Here is a 19,670-nt window from a genome sequence, read left to right as displayed (position 1 = left end):
GACACACTACAATGATCTCTGACCTTAGGGGAGGTTAACAAAACTTGGAGAGAAGGATGGACCACTAATAGTGGACACAAAGAATGCCACAAAGAATTCACAGGCCACAAGGACACTTGGCAGAACTCCCAAGATAAGGAAGAAACTCAAAGCCAACTCAGCAACTGCACTGAATCAGCTCCCACCGGGTAAAAGGTTAATTTCAAACATTAACTCAGGGACCACCAACCCAAGGAACCCGCTGACTCAAAAGAACAAAAAGACTGAGCATGCAGACTAATTAGCATGAGAAGCAAGAAAATTATTAACCAAGAGAGGACAGAATACAAATTATTACGAGAATTATGTAACATGTAGCAAATGAACACTAGTTGCTTTGTTTGCTAAAATGCATAAATAATAAAAAGTTTTGATTGCTGGTGTACTTGATTTGTGGAATACCACTCAGTACGCAGGCTTGCACAACTCTGAAACAAATAATCGATCTTGAGGATGCAATTACTGGCTTGTTGCACATGGGTAACAAATCCAATTTTTGTGGACAACAACACGTGTTAGCTCAGGAAATGTTTTTTTCTGCACAAGATTATTCTCACTCTTCTGCCCTTGGCAATGTTATTTTAAAGGAGTGAAAGGACTTAGCTTCAAGCTATTACCAATACTTCCATAAAACATATCTACTGGAAACACTACCTGAAGTGTTAAATACAAATTTAATTTTCATTTTCCTCTAACAGGTGTTAAAATGCTACCTTTCTTCTGAAATTCAAAATAATTCTGAGCTTAATTTAAAAAAATCACTATTGATGGGCATTGTAGGCAATACTGAACATCTTCCTTATTATGTAATTAATGGAAATTTCCACAGCACACAAAAGTATTTGCATTGGCAATTATTGGATGAATGTTCATTCCCATTCTTCCAACCACAAGCAAGCTTGCCAATTCCTTTGATGAACAGAAAGTTGAGCTTTTTTTTTACCACCAGAAATGCTTCATTTATTCCTTCTAAGGAGGAACAGAGAGGTGCATGGTCACACCTTCAATGCAGAAAAATACATGAAAAACAGCACTGATGTGTCCGCAAGAGATTTTTGGCCTAACAAAGGGTTGATAGCTTTCACATGGAGTTATTTTCCTGCCTGCACCAGAAAATGTTCCAGCTATTCCAGAGCCCATCAGCACTTTCATCAGGTACCTCTCAGGTATTTCCAGAAAAATTCTGTGTTGCCGCAGAACTGCTGGGTGACTAAAGCAAAACAGCCTTTGAAAGCCACATAAAAACTGTGGCTGCAAATGAGATCAGAAGAAGAGATTGAAACATGGATAAAACTCCAGCTGCCTCCAGGCTGGTTTCTGGTGTACCACAAAGAAGTTTAATCATTATAATTACATTTTTGAAACTACTTAGCACACAAATACTTGTAATGAGTCTTTAGACTGTAGCATGTGCAGCCTGTAATTCACATGTGGTTTAGGAAACAGACTCATCATTCAGAAGACAAGATAATTCTTCTTCTGGTTGCTATACAATTTGTCTGTCATTAAATCAAACAAACCTATAAAAACCCCAACTCTTGTAAAAGAAAAATCCTGCTTCCTAAGCCAATTAATTACATCAGATTCAAAAGTTAAAAGCAGAAAGAATGCAATTCAGCTACATATCAGTAATGTCATCACTTTAACTTAAGCTCTCAAAGGATACAGAGTAATTTTGTTTAGTGCATTTTGTCCCATACTTACATTTATGTTTTGACTAGTCCCTCCAACAGGAAAACCAATTGCATCATCACTTTCTATGGCACCAAAAATCTGGTCAAGGAAAAATAAAAGATTGTACACATCAATTCATACGTATGTGAAAACTAAGCAAAATCATTTAAACCAGAATTCACAAATCTATCAAGAGGATGTTCTGATTTGTAATTGATACACCATACAAAGTACTGTCTTTCAGATTTAACTTTAAAGCTGTCAGATTTGTCATTCTGACTTCAAATTTTTTCTACTATCTAGTTTTTCTTGAATGTATTAGGGGCTCTCCATTATTGAACAAAACATTAGCTAAAAACATAATGTAACATGGAGGACTCAAAACTTGTTCCTGCTGCAGCACATGCCGCAGTTTGGAGTTGTTTTGGCTGGGGGATGTGTGGAAGAGCTCTAGTTTCCTGTAAGATTTAAACAAAGACTACACAGACCCCTCCACACTTGAAAATACAAGTTATAACTGCACAGCACAATAGTGACATTACTCCTTGCTGTTACATACCTTTAGCATTTGAGTGAGATAGGAACTGATGTTTCCTAAAAGAAGCCTGTTTGGCATCTGTCTGGAGGATTTCTTTGCAGCAATATAGGAGTTACTCAGGCTGACCAACGAGCGCATTTCCTCTAAGACAGAGCGGGTGTCGATGTTGTCACACAGAGCTTCATGAATTGCTCCTTTCTTCTCATAAAAACTGAGAAGAAAAAGATTCTTCTTAACTACTCATGCCAAAACCCCTGCAACAGACTCTGAAGAGTCTTTGTTAGAAGAGTAAGGGGAGCTAAACGTTTTTGCTGGTCATAGTTTAGATTGGAAGGAAAAACAGATGAGCAAGAAAGAAGGCATTATCATAATGCTGCTGTTTCACTGCTATGGACAAAGGCAGGCAGCATAATCCAACTGGCCACAACTACCCTACTATCAAACATTTTTTCAGCAACTGGCCTTTTCATGCAAGTTATTTTTTTTTTATAAATTGCTTATTTAGTATCTTCTTGGGCTTACTATTTTTTTTTTCTTTAACAGTATTGCTCTCCTATCCCTGTGTACCAGCCAAGATCTCTGGTTAGTATCTTTCCAGGAAGGAGCACCAATTTGAAAGTTAACACAAAGTGAATCGTTACGAAGATATTACAAATAGATAAAATTAATAAATGCAAACCTTTGTAATGTTAGTGACATATTAGTACTTAAAATAAATAATACAATATATTAAGTACCATTTCATCACACAAAGGTTTTATTGTTTCAAACAATGTACTTTTTCCAAGAAAAAAGAAGTGATAGAAAAAAGGAGACAAAACCAAATATCCACAAAGCATATCTTCCATTCCTCCCACTTCTTTATCCCTTCCTTTTGACCTCTCTATTACTTATCTCCCATCTTTTTTAAAAAGTGGTTTATCTCCACCAACCTCAAACTGAACATAAAATTTTCAGAGCATATCAGTACACAGAAACATCTGCACTTAATCATTCAGTGGTGACATTAGTGACCACAACAGTGAATTGAACTAGGAAACAATTTTAGCACTGCAGTGTAAGATGTTTCTATTTTAAATTTCAGACAAAACAAAAGTCTTTTAGGAAGTTTAGGAAGCTGTTTGCATTACAAATAATAATGGCAGTTTTGTTATAAAAGTCAAAAGACTGCAAAATTGATATCACTGTCTCAGCAACATATTTTCAAACAGTGGTGCTCTTATCTTTTGTGGTTTTAAGTGATATTGTAAGGAAAAAAAATAATTAAACATGAAGCAACACAATTCAGAGAGAAGTAGGAGTCCTTCACTCACTTTTTGTTCAGCTCTCCTTCTTGATTTTCCCATTTCTGAAACTGGCCTGTCACATCAGTGGGAGCTCGAAGAATATCCTTCACATTCAAAAAGAACTCCTGTAAAAGAAACATACAGCTAGATTTCAGTTTCAATTACACATAACCAATACTTACTAGGAAAGGGCATTATTTCTTAATGAGACTCCTAAGCTTCATGGGTTCAACACTGTTTCAGCCAGGATCTAATGATGCCTCTTGAAACAATAAAACCCAATAAAATTATTTTTCATAGCTCTGTCTGTCACAGTTGGACCAATTAATTTCTATCTCTTGCTCTGTAAAGACATGATACCCTATGATATTCTAACACCAAGCTGCTCACACAAAAAACTTTTTCAAAACATTTAGGCAACAGTTCTTCTGGCAGATTTTAAAGTATGTTTCTGGCATTGAAAGCTGACGAATAAAATGGCTGTATAGCAAATATCTGATTTAAATGGGCATCCAGCTCAATAAAAAGTCATTTTAACCTCATCTGTGGCCCAAACCAAACATTTTACACAAAAAGCAGAAGAGCTTCATCTGGGGAGACCAAGATCAACAACTTCAAAATGCTGTAGAGCGTCCCTGTGGGAAATGTGAGTTTAAATTATGGCTCCAAACTAACCAAGGACAGGAACTGTGCCTAACCTCTCACACACCTGGCAAGGCATAGAGGCAAAGGCTCAATGTTTGTGGGGAGGAGACAAATATTGTTTGTGGTAGGAACAGTGTTCCTCCTTCCCCTTTGGCTACATTAGTGTAGAGTCTGACCTGGCAGAAAAATTAGAGTGTCTGTTGGACTGAGTTCTTCTATAAACGACTGAGAAACTGATCTTATGTGTAAGTGCCAAGCTGCTCAGAGCTGTCAAAACTTGGAGAGAGCACCCAGCTGCAGAGAAATGTAGCAGTCTGTGGAATTTACAGGACTTGAGAGTTTGATAACCACTGTGCCACCTGATGAATTCAGAAAGCAAACTCAGACTGGGAATGTGACCTACATATCCTTGGAATTTCTATTTCTTGAAAGATACATGGCAACACAAATATTGGAGAAGAAATGGAAAACTTACTTACATTCATAAACTTCTCATATTGAATAGCTGACTCCATGGTATTATTTGAATAATCCAGTGTATCCTTCCAAGAGTGCATGAGGAAAGCCAGCCGTAACTGTCGTGCTAGTAGGAGGTTTAAAATAAACAAGGGAAGATTTTATAAGCTAAAACATTTTGATGGACTCCAATACTGCAGTAGCTAAGAACATAATCTTTAAAGTTCTTACTATCACTACATCCACCAAAAAAGCAAAACCATCATCCATACTGATAAATACCAACAAGGATCAGAAGAACAAGGAAGCTGTTCTAAAGTTAGCAAAGAAGAAAGACACAAGAAGTTACCCCGAATAAAACAATTATCCCAGTCACCACTCAAAAGTACATCAAAAGCATTCCCACTCCAAAATAGTTTTTACCTGTGTGTTTCTTCAGTGCATCTTTTATAGTAATGAAATTCTTCAAAGATTTGGACATTTTACAGCCAGCAATTGTTAAGTGACCAGTATGCAGGAAATACCGAACCCAGTGATCATTTTCGAAGTATGCCTGCAGGAAAAGAACAAAACCCAAAGACCCAACACTGTTTACACACATGAAGTAGGAAAACTCAGAGAATAAAATCCTGAGAACCAAAACTCCTGCTTACACAAAACACACATCGAGTTTAAAAACCTGAATCACGGATTTGTGTAAGTTGCAGTCAAAGCAAAGTATGTTGCTTTATCACTGCAGAAAGGGCAGTTTGTTCACCTCAGACTGTGCCAGTTCATTGTCATGGTGAGGAAATCGGAGATCAAAGCCTCCTCCATGAATGTCCATCGACTCTCCCAGAACGGATCCACCCATGGCAGAGCATTCAATGTGCCAGCCTGGACGGCCCTGTTAACACAAAGGCATTACTTGGTTACTAGAAACTCTCTTCCTCTCTTGCCTCTGTCTCATTCCTTCATGCTGTTACTAAGATAAAAAAGATTCTCAGTCTCAGCTTCACAAAAGGAAACTCTTACATTTAAAGATCCAACCTGGCAATACATCTGTAATGCTCTGATTATCTTGCCTACTGTTCTTTTAAAAGCTACATTAATATTTTTGATCACAAGGGCAAAAAAAAAGGAAAAAATTTACTGCAGACGAAGCTTGTCAATTAACAGAGGACAAAGGACAAATAACAGCCATGCTGAGCCTGTGTGCAAACTTCTGCTTAATATGTATCAGATTGATACACATTCTAGATCATTAAATTAACATTAACCACAGAATGTTATGACTGAATACATAATCTCCACAATTTATACAGGGTTAATATGAGGTGAGGCAAAAACACTTGTGTAACTGTACTATTTAAATAAGTGAAGAAAATCCAAATCCTGATTATAATGTCCTTCCTTACCTTTCCCCATGGAGAGTCCCATGAGGGCTCTCCTGGCTTGGAAGACTTCCACAAAGCAAAATCATTTGGAGAATGCTTCTCACTTAAGCGATCAGCTGAGATGCTCAGGTCACCTTTCAAAAGAGAAAAATATAAATGCATACATTTTACACCAGCATTACTGATTTTTGGCCTTTCTCTATCTCACATAAAAAACAAAAAAAAAATTTTAAAATCTGAAAACACAAGCCCCCAAAACACTGAATCCTCAAAAATCCTCATTATTAACCTTGATAATCCTCTGGGGTTTTGGTTCATGTGTGGCCAATGAGTATCTGACAAGTATTAGCTCAACTGCTTTCTAAGTTTTGATTTGAGATTCATCTACATTCTCTTACCAGGCACAGTCATAGAAAAAGAAATACAGAAAGGAAAAAAACCCAGACTCAGAGACAGGTAAGACTGCAGATTCAATTAATTCCAAAGTTAGATGGATCTAAATTGAGACTGTGATGGTCTTAATCTGCACATACAACATAATCATAGAATATTTCTTCCCCTTATCTCAGCTGCTGCACAGAACAGTTGGTATTTGTTCGATAGCTACATTTACTCCTCTGTTACCTACTGCTCTATGACTGTCCTGATTTCATCTGGTAGGAGTGTTATATTAAAACCTTTTAATATTCTTTTTTATAGACTTTCTACACGATTTGCTAAAACTGTGCAACTTTAGGAGCAGATAACTAATGAGTCCCATTTCCTGAGATTTTAAATTAATCCTCTGCTATAGCTCTATTCAAAAAAATCTATATTTGGATTTGGTTCAACACAACAAAGTTAAAGTAAGCACTCTCAGTATGAAAGAGAAATCCAAATATTACTCATGAAATAACCCCAGCCTGACGTGGAGGACTTGTACCTGGCATGTGGAAGACCCAGGTTCAAGTTTTGGCTCCTACTCTGAGCCAGATGAATGGGCAAATAACTGGGCTATGGCCAAATGACTGAGTTATTCACAACTCTGACCAAAAAAACCCTCACAAACACACAAAATGCAACTCCAAACCATCCTAGGATTAATAACATTTCTTGGCATTTTCCAATTAAAAACTTTCAGTAAAGTACAGGCTCAAGCTACAAAATTGGCAAAGAAATTGGTAAAGGAAATGCAGCAGATAAATCATTAAGCTCTGACTGTGACTGATCCAAACGTCAGTAAAATCAATTGAAGAGACCAAGACATCATCAGTTTCTTCAGCAACTTGAGCAAATCTTTACCTTCACCCTCTTGAAGAGCTTTCTGATCACCTACAGCTTCAGGCACCAGCTTAGCATAGGAGTGTTTTTCACTGGCATCAAACTTCATAGTATCAAAATATACAGATCCATTGGACACATACCTGAAAAGTTAAAGAGCATTGTTTAGCTAACTTTCTACCACAACTTTACTGAATTTTATCCCCAAAATCACTGTCATAAGTTTTCTAGTAATTCCACTCACGTTATGGTACTGCTCAGTATTGTAAATATGACTTAGGTGAGCCAAAGTTTTAAGGCCTTATCACATGAAGACTTTGGACAAATCATTGGAAGTTATAATAAAATTAATCAAAGAGAAATCAGTAGCTTTTGTTAAGCTTTTGAGAGGTATCAGGAAAGAGTCACAAGAACTATCATTTTTTAAAATTGGTGTTATTTGCAACTGATTTCTAACTGTCACATGACAGTCTTTGATGAAGACCAGGAATCAAACACAGTTCAAATGAATAGGACTTTAACTTTATTTTAACAACAAGGATTCCACTCTATAGTACATCATAAGAAGAATATCAGGTGAAAAATAGCAGCTGTTTTGCAAAGAAACTTGAAATTTATTTTTTGATGAAAAACTGCTTCTGGCAAAGACTAGACTGTCATAGATGAATATAAAGAAAACAGCTCACAGCTAAATGCTGAAAGCCATCATTGTGGCATCCAGCAGCAAACTTACCCATAACCATTACCCACAATCTTCTTCACAAAATCCACAATTTCTGGCACATATTCACTAACCCGTGTTAAAACATCTGGAGGTAAAACCTAGAGATAAAAAGAATTACATATATATATGGAAATATGCACTAAACATATCTGGCAATGTGCTGTGGCCACTTTCCCTTCAGGCTTTAAGAGGATGCCAGCTCTTCTAACAGAAGAGGCAGCAAATCCCTCTGATTTGCAGGTAAATCAATCAACCTTCACTGACCTGAACCACTGCCTGTAACACAGCATTTCATTCTGCAACAGACAAATCTCTTCTTGATGGTTACCATCACATAATTTCTTAATAGCTGAAGACTCTTAAGTAGTCAGTTTAAATGCTGAGGTTGGCAGGGATCTCTTGTGCAGCCAACAGATTCCAGCTCAAACTTTTGGACCAGTTGATGATTATTTGCCCATGTTACACCAAGGGGATGGCATGGAGAGCACGCATCCAACCTGATCACCAGTCAAGTGATGTGAAATATACACAGCAGATTTAAGATTGTTGGGATGGAGACAGAGCAGGTGCTAATTTAACACCTACCCATTAATATTAAAGGAAATACTTTATCAATAAGGTTGAAATATGAGATTCTTGAAAGATAGTAAGGAGCTAAGCTGTCTTCTGGTTACTATAAGGCATGGCACATACATTTTTAGAAGAGAAAACAGTTCATTTACTTACGTTGAGTGCTTCCATATCTTTATGAAATTCCCCTTCCCAGAATTTGGGGAGCTTTGAGAATATGGAATTGTCAGTCACCTGACTGCCAAATTTTGTGTCCAACCAGTCAGACAGCAAATCTTTGGCTTCTTCCAACAGCGTCTAGAAAACAATAATGATAAGACCAACTGATCCAAGACCTGCCCTGTTTAAATTGGGAAGAAAGATCTCATTCTGAATAAGGAGAGGTTTGCTAAAGGAATAAGACATTTGCAATGAGACACTTAATTGTGAATACAGAGTAATCCAGGTTTCTACCACATTTTTATCATATTGTCCTTCATAGATAGAGATGAAACAACCAGAGCAAGGAAGATAAACTGTTAAGTGGTATCTGTTTTGATACTGGTCACTTAAATAGGCATCTGGAATTTATGCTGTAAACACCAGATGGGACCTGCAGTTTTATTACATTTCCTGTTCCCCCACTGCTACTGGATAATCTAACAGAAGCCTTACTGTACACATTGCTAAAAAGTGTCTAAAGGCTAAATTGGACATCAGCAAGGATGCCTTTTAGTCTTATATTAAAGGATTTCTATTTCTGACACTAGGATAGAATGCAGAAGATACGATTGCTTCAATTTTAGGGGATTTTAGAACTCTATTAGATCAATAAACACTTTTATAAAAGCATTTGGTATTAGAATATCTAGGCCTTTAAAAAAAAAATCCATAAAAATTAGAGACAAGGTCTTCTCAAGACGGGAGCACACAGCCATGTGTAACCCATAGTACTTATTACAAATAATCTGAAAGCAAGAGAAGATAAAAATGGAAATCATTTACTAGAAGACAATAACTACCATAAATAGTTCTACTGACTGACTTGATGACTGGGACAGGGCTTACGCCCAGTAAAGTCAACATGATTATTTGTCACTAAATGTAATTGTTTTTAATAAAAAGAATCCTGAGCGCAACTTTGTGGGAGGTATTTTCCTCTCTGATCAGAGACAGAAAAACTTATGTGGAAAAACTGCCACCACTATTGGAATGTCAGAAATGCATGCTCCTATAATGAAACTAACTCATCAAGACAAAAGTCAAAAAGAAAGTCTAAGTATATGCAAAAGCAAAATCCTCATTGGAAAGGTTTAAAAAACCCCTTAATTGATAAAAACAGCATCCCAAAACTGCAGTTGAACTGAAGAACCAAATTTCCTGTATTGAATGCAAACTACTAAAATGTTCTCCGTCCCACAATTCCTCTTTCTATGATTTAAAGGTTCCATAATGCCTCAGGAAATTTCTACGAGCTACAGATTATTATTAAACCTCCTAACAATTATAAGCCAAATATAAAATACAAAAAGGAGCTCAGATTTACCTCATGACATCTGTTGATTTCCTCAGCAGGGAGCTTTGCTTGGACAGCTTCTTGTAGAGGGTCAAAAGCAGACTTCACTGCATTCTGAATTCTTTCCAACATTTGCTTTTTATCTGGGTCTGTTGTTTCATTTAGTTTAACTGAAAAGGGCTACAATTAAAAATAAAAAAAATTAGAAAGCCAGCTGCAGTACAGTAGCACTATGCTCCATACACAGACTATTATCTTAGCCACATAGTACCTTGCTAGTGATGAATAAGACATTATGCCACAGAAAAAGTTTTGACATCAACTACTGAAACATGAAATATGCTCCTCATCAGAAATAAAGGTGCAACCACAAGATTTTAGTTTGCATCCAAATTAATTTCTTCAGATAGACTTCATAAATCACTACATCATCATCATTACTGCTGTTTTCATTTTCTATGCAGCTGATCACCCTAACTGCACAGTTGATTGCCACAAATTTGAAAAGGACAAGCTTTAATGTGAAACAGAGAGAGAATAAATGCAATATTTAGGGAGTATGTTGGGCTAAGATAGCTGGGCAAAATTTGCAGGCCTCCTACTATTCTCAGGCCAGTATTCAATTCATTAGAATGATAATCCCGTTGTGATCTGTAGTTCTAAAAATTACCAGAGAATCACCTTCCCTCATCTTCAGTCTTGAATACACAATTTATTAAATCCTTAAAGCTGTCAAGCCTTTTCTTTCCAAGGTCACCAATGGTAGAAAAGGGAAACCTCCCAAGCTTTTAAAGGTTATGGACAGACCACCATTTGAAAACTCTTTTAAAGAATTATTTTAAAAGTTTGAATTCGAACACAAAAACATCCAAACGCTGTTTAAGCAATACATGCACTCACAAATAAGTGCTAAGATCACAGAAATCAGGAATGCCTTTTAAAGAATTTTTACATTTGTCAATTCTAAAACAATGTAAAAATCAAAGTGATGTGCAGTTCAAATAACATTTCTAATGTGTGCAGTACCAGAACTAAAAGAAGCGGAGTTTAAGGAGATAGCAAAGTCTGAAGCATTCTTTAGATGCTTTCCTACATTGTGGAGTGAGAACCCAAAACACAAGCAAGAGATGACCACACCCACCTCTGTGGCAGCTCTAACATCTTCAAGTAGCTGACCTGGTGTTGGTTTGTTCTCTCTATATCGTTCAAAAAGGTAATTTTGTCTTGCTCTCTTGATGATCTACAAATCAGAAACATGAAAAAATTTCTGTGAACTGTCACACAGTTATAAAACATGCAGATAAAATCTTCTGTACCAAAGGCATTTCCCTATAAATTCAACAAGAGACAAGAATTATGTGCAATAATACAAATCAAACACACCATACACAGTTAATGAACAACCTCAACATATCAATTAATTGCCTCAACAGGCAAATAAAATAGACTACGTATTTTAAAGAGATAATTTTAGTCAACATTAATTATTATACAATAGTATAGGGTTTGCTACCACAGGCACGCTACTAAGCTGAGAAAATCAATGTCTTTGCGCGCAAAATGTATGTCTCAGTTAATCAGTGTAAGACTTATCTTGGCTTATCAAGTGGCAATTACATCTGCCTACCTGACTTCTGTTCTAAAAGCTGAGCATTTTAGATTGCAATTAAAAAAAATTCCTTACCTTATCATCAATATCTGTAATATTCATACAATAGAAAACGTCGTATTTAAAATAATCCCTCAAGACTCTTCTCAGGATATCAAATGAGATGTAGGACCTAAAACCAAGAAGATACAGGGGTGTTTTTAGTAAACACCTGTATATATCCTGTGCACAAACCATTTTAACCTCAATCAATAACTGTGCAGCAGTTTTACTTTGCCTCCATCTATTAGTAAGTTTTTAATCCCACAATGCTATTATAATGTGCTCTTCATTTTAAATTGCAAGCATTGAGTCAAAAGAGACAATTTTCTAGTAATACACTCATGTAAGTAATACCTTCTTCTAATAATCTTTTGCTTCCACTAGGCACTGTTATCACCTATATCAAAGTAAGGAATGCAGTACCTGGCATGTCCCATGTGAGAAGCATCATAAACTGTTGGGCCACAGCAATACCACAAGACCTTTTTTCCATTCTGAGGCTGAAATACTTCCTTAATTGAAAGGGAAAATACAATGGTCAGAGGAAATTGAAGACATGACCGTGGGCCAGTAACACCCCATTTGGAGATTAGAACCCAAAAACATGGATTATAATTACAAAAAAACAAATAGTTATTCCATTCCCAACTTTACCTTAAGTAGAGATCACCACTAGCTTATCTTGTAAGAAAGATAATGTAGGGTGTGGCTGCTTGTATTCTGTGCATTCTCATTAACCAAGATATCAGGTCACAACAACTGGGACTAAGCAGGACACTATTCAAACTGTAAAAGTTTTCTTTTGAATTGAAAAAGGTTACACCCTATAATCAGTTCACAGATATTTGAGTACTACATCTCACGTAAAATTAATATTCTTCATATCTCCTCTTTCCCAAAGGACTTTCAAACAAGACCACAAGAAGTTTTACACTTTTTATATTACAACTATATAGTCGGTGAGACTTTTTTTACACAGACAACATCAGAATAAATAAACTGATTTTATTCTGCTCACACTGCCTACACTTACATGTATTACAGTTGAATGCCTGGCTATTATGCATGACAACTTGAAACTGAGAATCGAATATTATGCAATACGCACAAAGAGACACATTTGTTGTGTATATATGTATTAGTGTATATAGTATTGCACTTGCCCAGTAAATGCAATTGACAGGCACAGAGTTCCTGGCCCATGCTTCTTAACATTCCACAAAATACAACCCAGAGACCTGCCTACTGACAGGGAAAAACTCCAGAAACAAGGATTTGATGACTGCTCTATTTATGTTCCTAGGGAAATCTCCACTTTCCTTTCATTTACTCACCTTACTTCGAGTCAGGCTATTGTAGAGGCAGAGCCTGGAATGTTTTGTCCCTTCAGGGGGAGACCAGGGGGGCTGCACACGTTTGCCTTTACCTAGGAGAAAAGGTAGTTTAAAGAAAACTGAAAAGACACTTTCCACAAACAGATTTGCAACATAACATTTTCTCCTTATCACATCATTATTTCAGAAGGAAAAAAACCCCCACATCTAAATGGTGAAAGCAGCTTCAATCCTAGTAATGCAGCTACTACTGTTAGAGCCTTCTACAAAGCTACCAAAACCAAAGGAAATTGTTTTAATCTAGTTTATTTTCTACTCTCTAACTTGCCATTCCTATTAGCTTTTGATCCAAGTAGCTGTGAGGAAGAAGGTACAAATGTAAGAGCACCTGATTCAGGTAAACTATTACTGTGAGTTTTGAAATTTGTTAATCATTAATGAAGTGTTATGGCAGTCATGGGCTATCTGCAACACCATTGATTCTACCGTGATGGCACATCATGGATCTCAGACAGAATTTGCAAAATATCTCCAGAGTCCAGAGGCAGTCTGTAGAGCCAATATTGACAGAGTATGTGCACTCGAGGTGAGAGGGAGAACTGACAGAAAGGCTTAGAAAGAACCTCAGCTTTTTATCATGCGTTATTATGTACACAAGTCATTTCTGCACACACTCATTTACCACAAATATGCTCCAGTTCAGCAAGAGGTTACACTTTGCCAATAAAGAGAGTAGATAAAACCCAGAGTAGTATTAGTGACAATATTGTTGCATTTATTTTCTCCTAAATTCATAAGAAGCAACATAGCTGCTAAACTCATGGGTTTTTTTCAAAGAGAAGTATGGGCATATGATTTGTCAAAGAGCTGCAATTTGCTGTGTACTGGGCTGCTTACAGCTGTAATGATGTTAAACCAATTATCACATTAACTAGGAATGAAAGCAAACCAGGAAATTCAAAGTACAGCAAGTGTGCTGACTTAATACACACAGTACTATCTTTAGGAATTCTCATGGTATACATTTTACCTGCAATTAAAATATTACACAAACTATCTGTTTTGACAACAAAATTGCCATTCTTATCCCTTGTCTCAGGGTACTCTTCATTAATTCTGTTTCCCTCAATATTTTCATATGCATATTTTGGCTGAAAACCTTCAAGTAACCTAAACATTCATTGTATAAAAAATGTAATCTCTTCCTCTTACTTTTTTGAGTAACTGTCCAAATAAGAAAAAAATACATTAAGCGTAGTACTCTGCCTCATAAAGGGACATCATTTAATTTCCATGCTACAAATCCATTGAAATGCGTCCATTCTAAACATTTCTTTGCATGAGGTACTCCTGAACACAACACCTCAAGCTCAAGAGCAGTCTCTCCATAACACAGGCCATACACCAAGGTATGGATTTGTTTACTCTTTGATTTACAAAGATTATTCTGGCATGCTTAATTGTGGCCAACGCTTCCCTCAGGGAAAGAAGCCTGTGTGGGTTAGTCTAATAAAAGATAAATCTGTAAAGCTTTCTTCAGTTACAACCACATGAACACAAGGAAAAACCCAGATACTGCACCTCATATTTCTCAGTTTGCGAGTTAGGTGTCACATTTCATCCACTATACAGACGCCAAAGGCAAAGTAAAAAGCTGGTAAAATATTGGGTAGTCTGGTCAAATATATCTCTACCAGCCTACAGCTTTTCCCCTTGTTGAACTGAAGTTCATTTGCTCTAATCCACCATGAAGTTTTCTGGTACACCAAAAAAACAACCATCAAGTACTCAAGGTCTAAGAAGTATTGCAGATTTGTGGATCATTTTCCTGGTGAACACTGCAGGACACCACTGCAGGACTCCTGAAACACATGCACCAATCACGAAGGTATAACCCTTCAGAAAGAGAGATGTAACAGTAAAGATTTCATGGTCAGGAAAATGGAAACTTTTTCTCTTACTGCTCCACCCTGATCCATGGAAATCTACAGACAATCTGCAGTTAGTGGATAAATCTGCTATCAGAGCCAGGGGTGCAGCTGAGATCCCTTCTCTGCTGGAAGGAAATAACCAGCACAAACACTTGCAGACACACACAACACACAGAAAATTCACTGACAGCAGTCTGACTTTAACTGCTGGTCTGTTAGGAATTGAGAACACAAATGGTGAGAGGTTGTGAGAAGATGGCATTGGACTAATACTGGTTAACAATCATCAGCAAGAATGACAGGCATGAATTCATTTGTAGGTATTGCAAGCACTATACAACAGCTCTGCATTGTCATTTTTCATTATTTCATGACTACCTGAGCAAAAAACTCGCTATAATGCAATTAAGTCAGACTAGCTCATTGGGAAACAACTCAGGAGAGTGATGCTGCTCCCAAAAATGCCTGCCCATGTTTACACAATGACCTAGATTAACCAGTTATTACTTCCTCAAATCATCAGTGTGCCTAAATTACCAGGGTTAAAAAAGAACCCAAGACATTCTTTGTGAAGTTCAGTGTTAATAACAATCATAAAAGGAAGTATTCAGTTTATTTTATTGTGGATTTGTATATTATACAGCAACTATTTGGTTAACCTTGCAAGGAAAAAAGTAGACTGGGCAAATCATGGTATTACCAGGAAAAAGCCCAAACCCACACATCATTTTATAAACCAGAAGATAGCCAGCTTTTTAAAGAAAATACACATAATTGAATTCTGTACCCTGAGAAATTTTAACATTAAAAAATTTGCTAACGGCTTTTATATCCAAATAGGTCAGGATCTATCAGTTACACAGTAACTGTATGCAAGAATAATGTTGTGACTTTGAATATAAATTGATACTGTACATTTTAAGGCGTGCAAGACAGCATGAAAGGGACCTTCTTGGAATTCTCAGCAATAACAACCAATACAATGTCAGCTAGTCTATAACCTGCCCACCAGTTTCATATTACTCACTTGTTTGAAGTTTACAAGGCTCATTTTTTTCACTGCTGCCATCATAGATCGCTTCTATGTGTCTGTACCACCGGACAACATGGAAATACTGGTCCACAGGTGGCCCCGAAAACTTTCTGAACACCTCCACATCTGCATGTGAAAATGTGAACCCCTGGATATAACTACGAGTGCTCAGGTACTCGTTCAGAGCCTTCACCCTGGCTTCCTCTTCACTAATGCTCAGAATAAAACTGTAGCTGGAAGCTGTAAAGAGAGGCACAGGACATTTGGTCAGCATTAAAAGAAGGAGATCCCATGACCAAAATATATCCTTATAATATACATCTCCCCCTGTCAATTAGCTCTGGCAACTGGTAAGAAATTTGAGAAAATTATACAAGCTACCAAATAACTATATATTTCCTGTTAACAAGATTATGTTCATGCTGCCATAAGTTTTTGAAGACATCTTTCAAAGAGTAGTAAGGACAAGAACACAGGTATTTTTCATGAAGAATACCATCTACTTAAATTGGAGAAAATCCTTCACACAGAGCCAACCTAATCCGTCGCTGTTTTCTATGCTGCTGAAACACTCATCCTGCCAATATTTAAATTCATTTTATACATTGTGGAAAGGCCGTGAATATGTCTACTGAACTTGAGCATGTAGTTACATCTTTGCAGGGGTGTTGCCTGCCCTCAGGCTCCCAGCACGATGCTCAGTTCCTCCTACTTGGTCTAGAAACTTAAAACTTCAGCTGCTGCTGTATATTCCCATACTTCTCCCATGCCCCTTTCTCTCCCCAGACAAATGAATAATATTTAAAATGAGTAAAATCTACATGAACAAACAGAAAGGGTATCAGATTCTGCCCTTCTCTCATAATTTTTAAATTCCATGATTTATTTGGTATATAGGCAAAGCAGGATCAGTTATGTCTCATCTTGACAAATGCAGGGACACAGAGGAAAGCTCTGTGAGTTGGTGGGGATGCTCACTGGAAGAGCGAGTCCTGTGCAAGCCAGTGGGTACAAAGCACTCTGAGGTTATGGCACTGGGCTAGCACTGCCATTAGGCAAACCCAGCATTCACATTTTCCTACAATGATTCAACGTTTGTAGCACCATTTGTGTTCAAAGCACTGTATAAACATGAAGGCAATATCCTGTCTAGTCAGCCAGCAAGGTAATTTAAGCTAAGGTCATGTGCAGTAATGTGAGAGAGGCAGCAGGAGAGCACCTGTCCCTGCTCCCAAAGCCCAACACAGACCACAGCCAGAAGTGCCACTTCTCACACTGGCACGAATATCTGCTGCACAAGGAGTTCCCAAAGCATGGAGGTGCCCACAGAACACAACCTCTTGGAAAGGCAGGAATGAAAGGAGATGGGACAGTGATGGCTAGGAGAGGATGCGATGTAATTTTAAACAATTAAAGTTTTTCCAAGTATCATCAGTTAAAACTTTATGAACCATTTTCTATATGGAAATCCATTTTAAAATACCCAACAGCAACTCAGGAAGACAGGGAAGTGGCAGCTAGATATCAAGCATGTTTGTATTCAACTCTTTGGGGTGTAAATGATATCTCATCTCATGTCTGTATTGGGAGAACGAATAAAAAAGGTCAGTAATTTAACAAAAAAAATTTAAAAAACAAAATTCACAAAAGATATTTAAAATCTATGAACAGAAGAAGACAGATCTATGTAAAGTATAAATCCTTCTCAAGGCCTTCCCATGTAATTGCTCAGTACAAGTAAGGAATATCAAAGAAATAATGGTTCATACTTCAACCTTATAGGCTTGCCTTACTCAGCTGAATGGGATTCAGCTTCAGCTCACACAGTTCATTTTACTATAATCTTTTCATGCTCCTAAATATTTACTGATGTTTATCAGCACAGAACTTCACATGTTTATACACATGAAATAGTTTGAAACAGTTATGTTCATTAACAGTGGAAACCTAAGACATAAGTCTTCCCTGAATGTGAATTTTGTATACACAAGAACATACGAGGGAGAATGCAAAAAAAAAAAAAAAAAAAGGTACTACAAGAATGATCTGGGTAGAAATGAAACTATATCTCAAAGAAATGATCTTTTCCAAGGAAAAACAACACCCAATTTGCAAAGTATTATTATGGTTATTATGACCATTATTCACACATCAGGCTGCTAATGCGAAGCAAGTCAGTGTATCTGAAACAATATAAGTGCTTTCCAACCACATCTGTAAACCAATCTAAGGAAAGGTAAGTTGCCCAAACTTACACACAAATACAAATATGACAGTACTCATATAAGGTAATTTTGGCAAGGAGAGGTGGCAAACACTGCCTGTGAATGTTGGTACCGGCTCAGCACTGATAAGCTTAACAACTAAAATTTTTTTGGGCAATCTTGGCAAAGACATTAATACTTGAAACTATAATGATGTTTGGCAGGCTCACTGTCCCATTCCCAGTGTCCCACATCAGTTTCACAGGCTGTGCTGAGCAAATGACTATGGTAACACTGTCTTGGAAGGCAGTGCACTAGCGGATCACTTTTTTCAAGCAAAAGGACAATCAGTGACAGCTGTCTATGTAAAAGTCTTGTTCTGGTTTGATTGATACCATAACTTAAAGAAGAATAGTAAATCTACAGAATCTGGTTTTCTGTAATTTCCATTCTGCCTCCTTGGTTCCCTCCATCTTGCAATTCCTTCAATTTATTAAACACTCCCACTGAAATATTTCTGGTATCTCCTAAGTGCTGCATCCTATTTTCCCATATGCTCCAGCATCCCCATCGTCCTGCACAGCTTCAGCTCATCTTTGCCAAGTGTGCCAATGGTGTGCAAGAGACAGCTTCCCACTGTCAAATTAATTGATTAATTAATACCAATCAATGGATTCAAAAAGCATTGAGGGAGAAAGGCCAATGGATGTACATCTGACCTGTTTTCCCTGTTGCTTTAGGAAAACGGGCTCAGGAACTGCCCTTCTCTCTAACTGCAATTTTTTTTTCCAGTCCCAAACCAGAAAAACTACAGTTGTTACTACTCAATTGCATCAGAAGTGTCTCCTTGACAGCAGAAACTTGAGAGTACTACAGAGCTGTTGCATAAGGCTGGATTTTAACTCAAGTGAACAGAATGGCCCACAGATACTGTATCACACAAGAGGAAACCTACTGACCACGAGTATTGGGAGAGGTAGCAAAACAACCTTGAAAAATCAGAAGAATTAATGTTAACAATGTAACAGTAAAAGGTTGTTTCAAAAAAAATTCTACCGCAGACATCCATTAATACAGTTCTTACACAGTAACTGCTGGTGTACAGTCTCTCTGGGTGATATTATTGTCACATATTCTTCTTTCCATGCATGGAGCGCTTCAGAGACTATTAAAGGGCACTGGGAATTTGTCTGAGAGACCGCAGCAACACACAGGCTCAAAGGCACAGGACAGCTTCCACATTTTATTTGCACATAAAATAACTTTTGAGGTTTAATCAAGACACATAACCCCCACAATATCAAATGTCATCGAAAATTTTCACTTCTATTAAAATTGAAAACCTCTATTGTAAATGAAAACCTCTGCTCCTTGAAGGTATGGACAGCAAAGTAAATACAGGAAAGCCATAAAATAGGCAGTAAGCTAGCTAGCTGACACAAAACCAAGGAGTT

At 37.2% G+C, this 19,670-nt stretch overlaps 1 protein-coding gene across 3 annotated transcripts in view; it reads right to left on the bottom strand.

Moving 5' to 3' along the window:
- CARS1 (cysteinyl-tRNA synthetase 1) overlaps positions 1-19,670 on the bottom strand; it is a 31,526-nt gene that overhangs the window by 10,330 nt on the left and 1,526 nt on the right. The window contains exons 2-18 of one of the 3 annotated variants that reach the window (XM_066320876.1): positions 16,007-16,252; positions 15,168-15,191; positions 13,049-13,140; positions 12,138-12,226; positions 11,748-11,844; positions 11,205-11,303; positions 10,094-10,243; positions 8,725-8,865; positions 8,008-8,096; positions 7,296-7,417; positions 6,036-6,148; positions 5,396-5,524; positions 5,062-5,191; positions 4,662-4,765; positions 3,565-3,662; positions 2,273-2,462; positions 1,744-1,812 (exon numbers count right to left, since the gene is read on the bottom strand). In XM_066320876.1, the coding sequence (XP_066176973.1) occupies positions 1,744-1,812; positions 2,273-2,462; positions 3,565-3,662; positions 4,662-4,765; positions 5,062-5,191; positions 5,396-5,524; positions 6,036-6,148; positions 7,296-7,417; positions 8,008-8,096; positions 8,725-8,865; positions 10,094-10,243; positions 11,205-11,303; positions 11,748-11,844; positions 12,138-12,226; positions 13,049-13,140; positions 15,168-15,191; positions 16,007-16,252 (1,982 nt within the window). The remainder of the gene's footprint in view (positions 1-1,743; positions 1,813-2,272; positions 2,463-3,564; positions 3,663-4,661; positions 4,766-5,061; positions 5,192-5,395; positions 5,525-6,035; positions 6,149-7,295; positions 7,418-8,007; positions 8,097-8,724; positions 8,866-10,093; positions 10,244-11,204; positions 11,304-11,747; positions 11,845-12,137; positions 12,227-13,048; positions 13,141-15,167; positions 15,192-16,006; positions 16,253-19,670) is intronic. The other 2 variants (XM_066320877.1, XM_066320878.1) reach the window with 2 other exon arrangements.

The sequence above is a fragment of the Sylvia atricapilla genome, chromosome 6 (assembly GCF_009819655.1).
Source record: "Sylvia atricapilla isolate bSylAtr1 chromosome 6, bSylAtr1.pri, whole genome shotgun sequence".
Classification (NCBI taxonomy): domain Eukaryota; kingdom Metazoa; phylum Chordata; class Aves; order Passeriformes; family Sylviidae; genus Sylvia; species Sylvia atricapilla.
The sequence above is the reverse complement of the archived record's forward strand: the minus strand, read 5'-3'. Positions and strand labels throughout refer to the sequence as shown.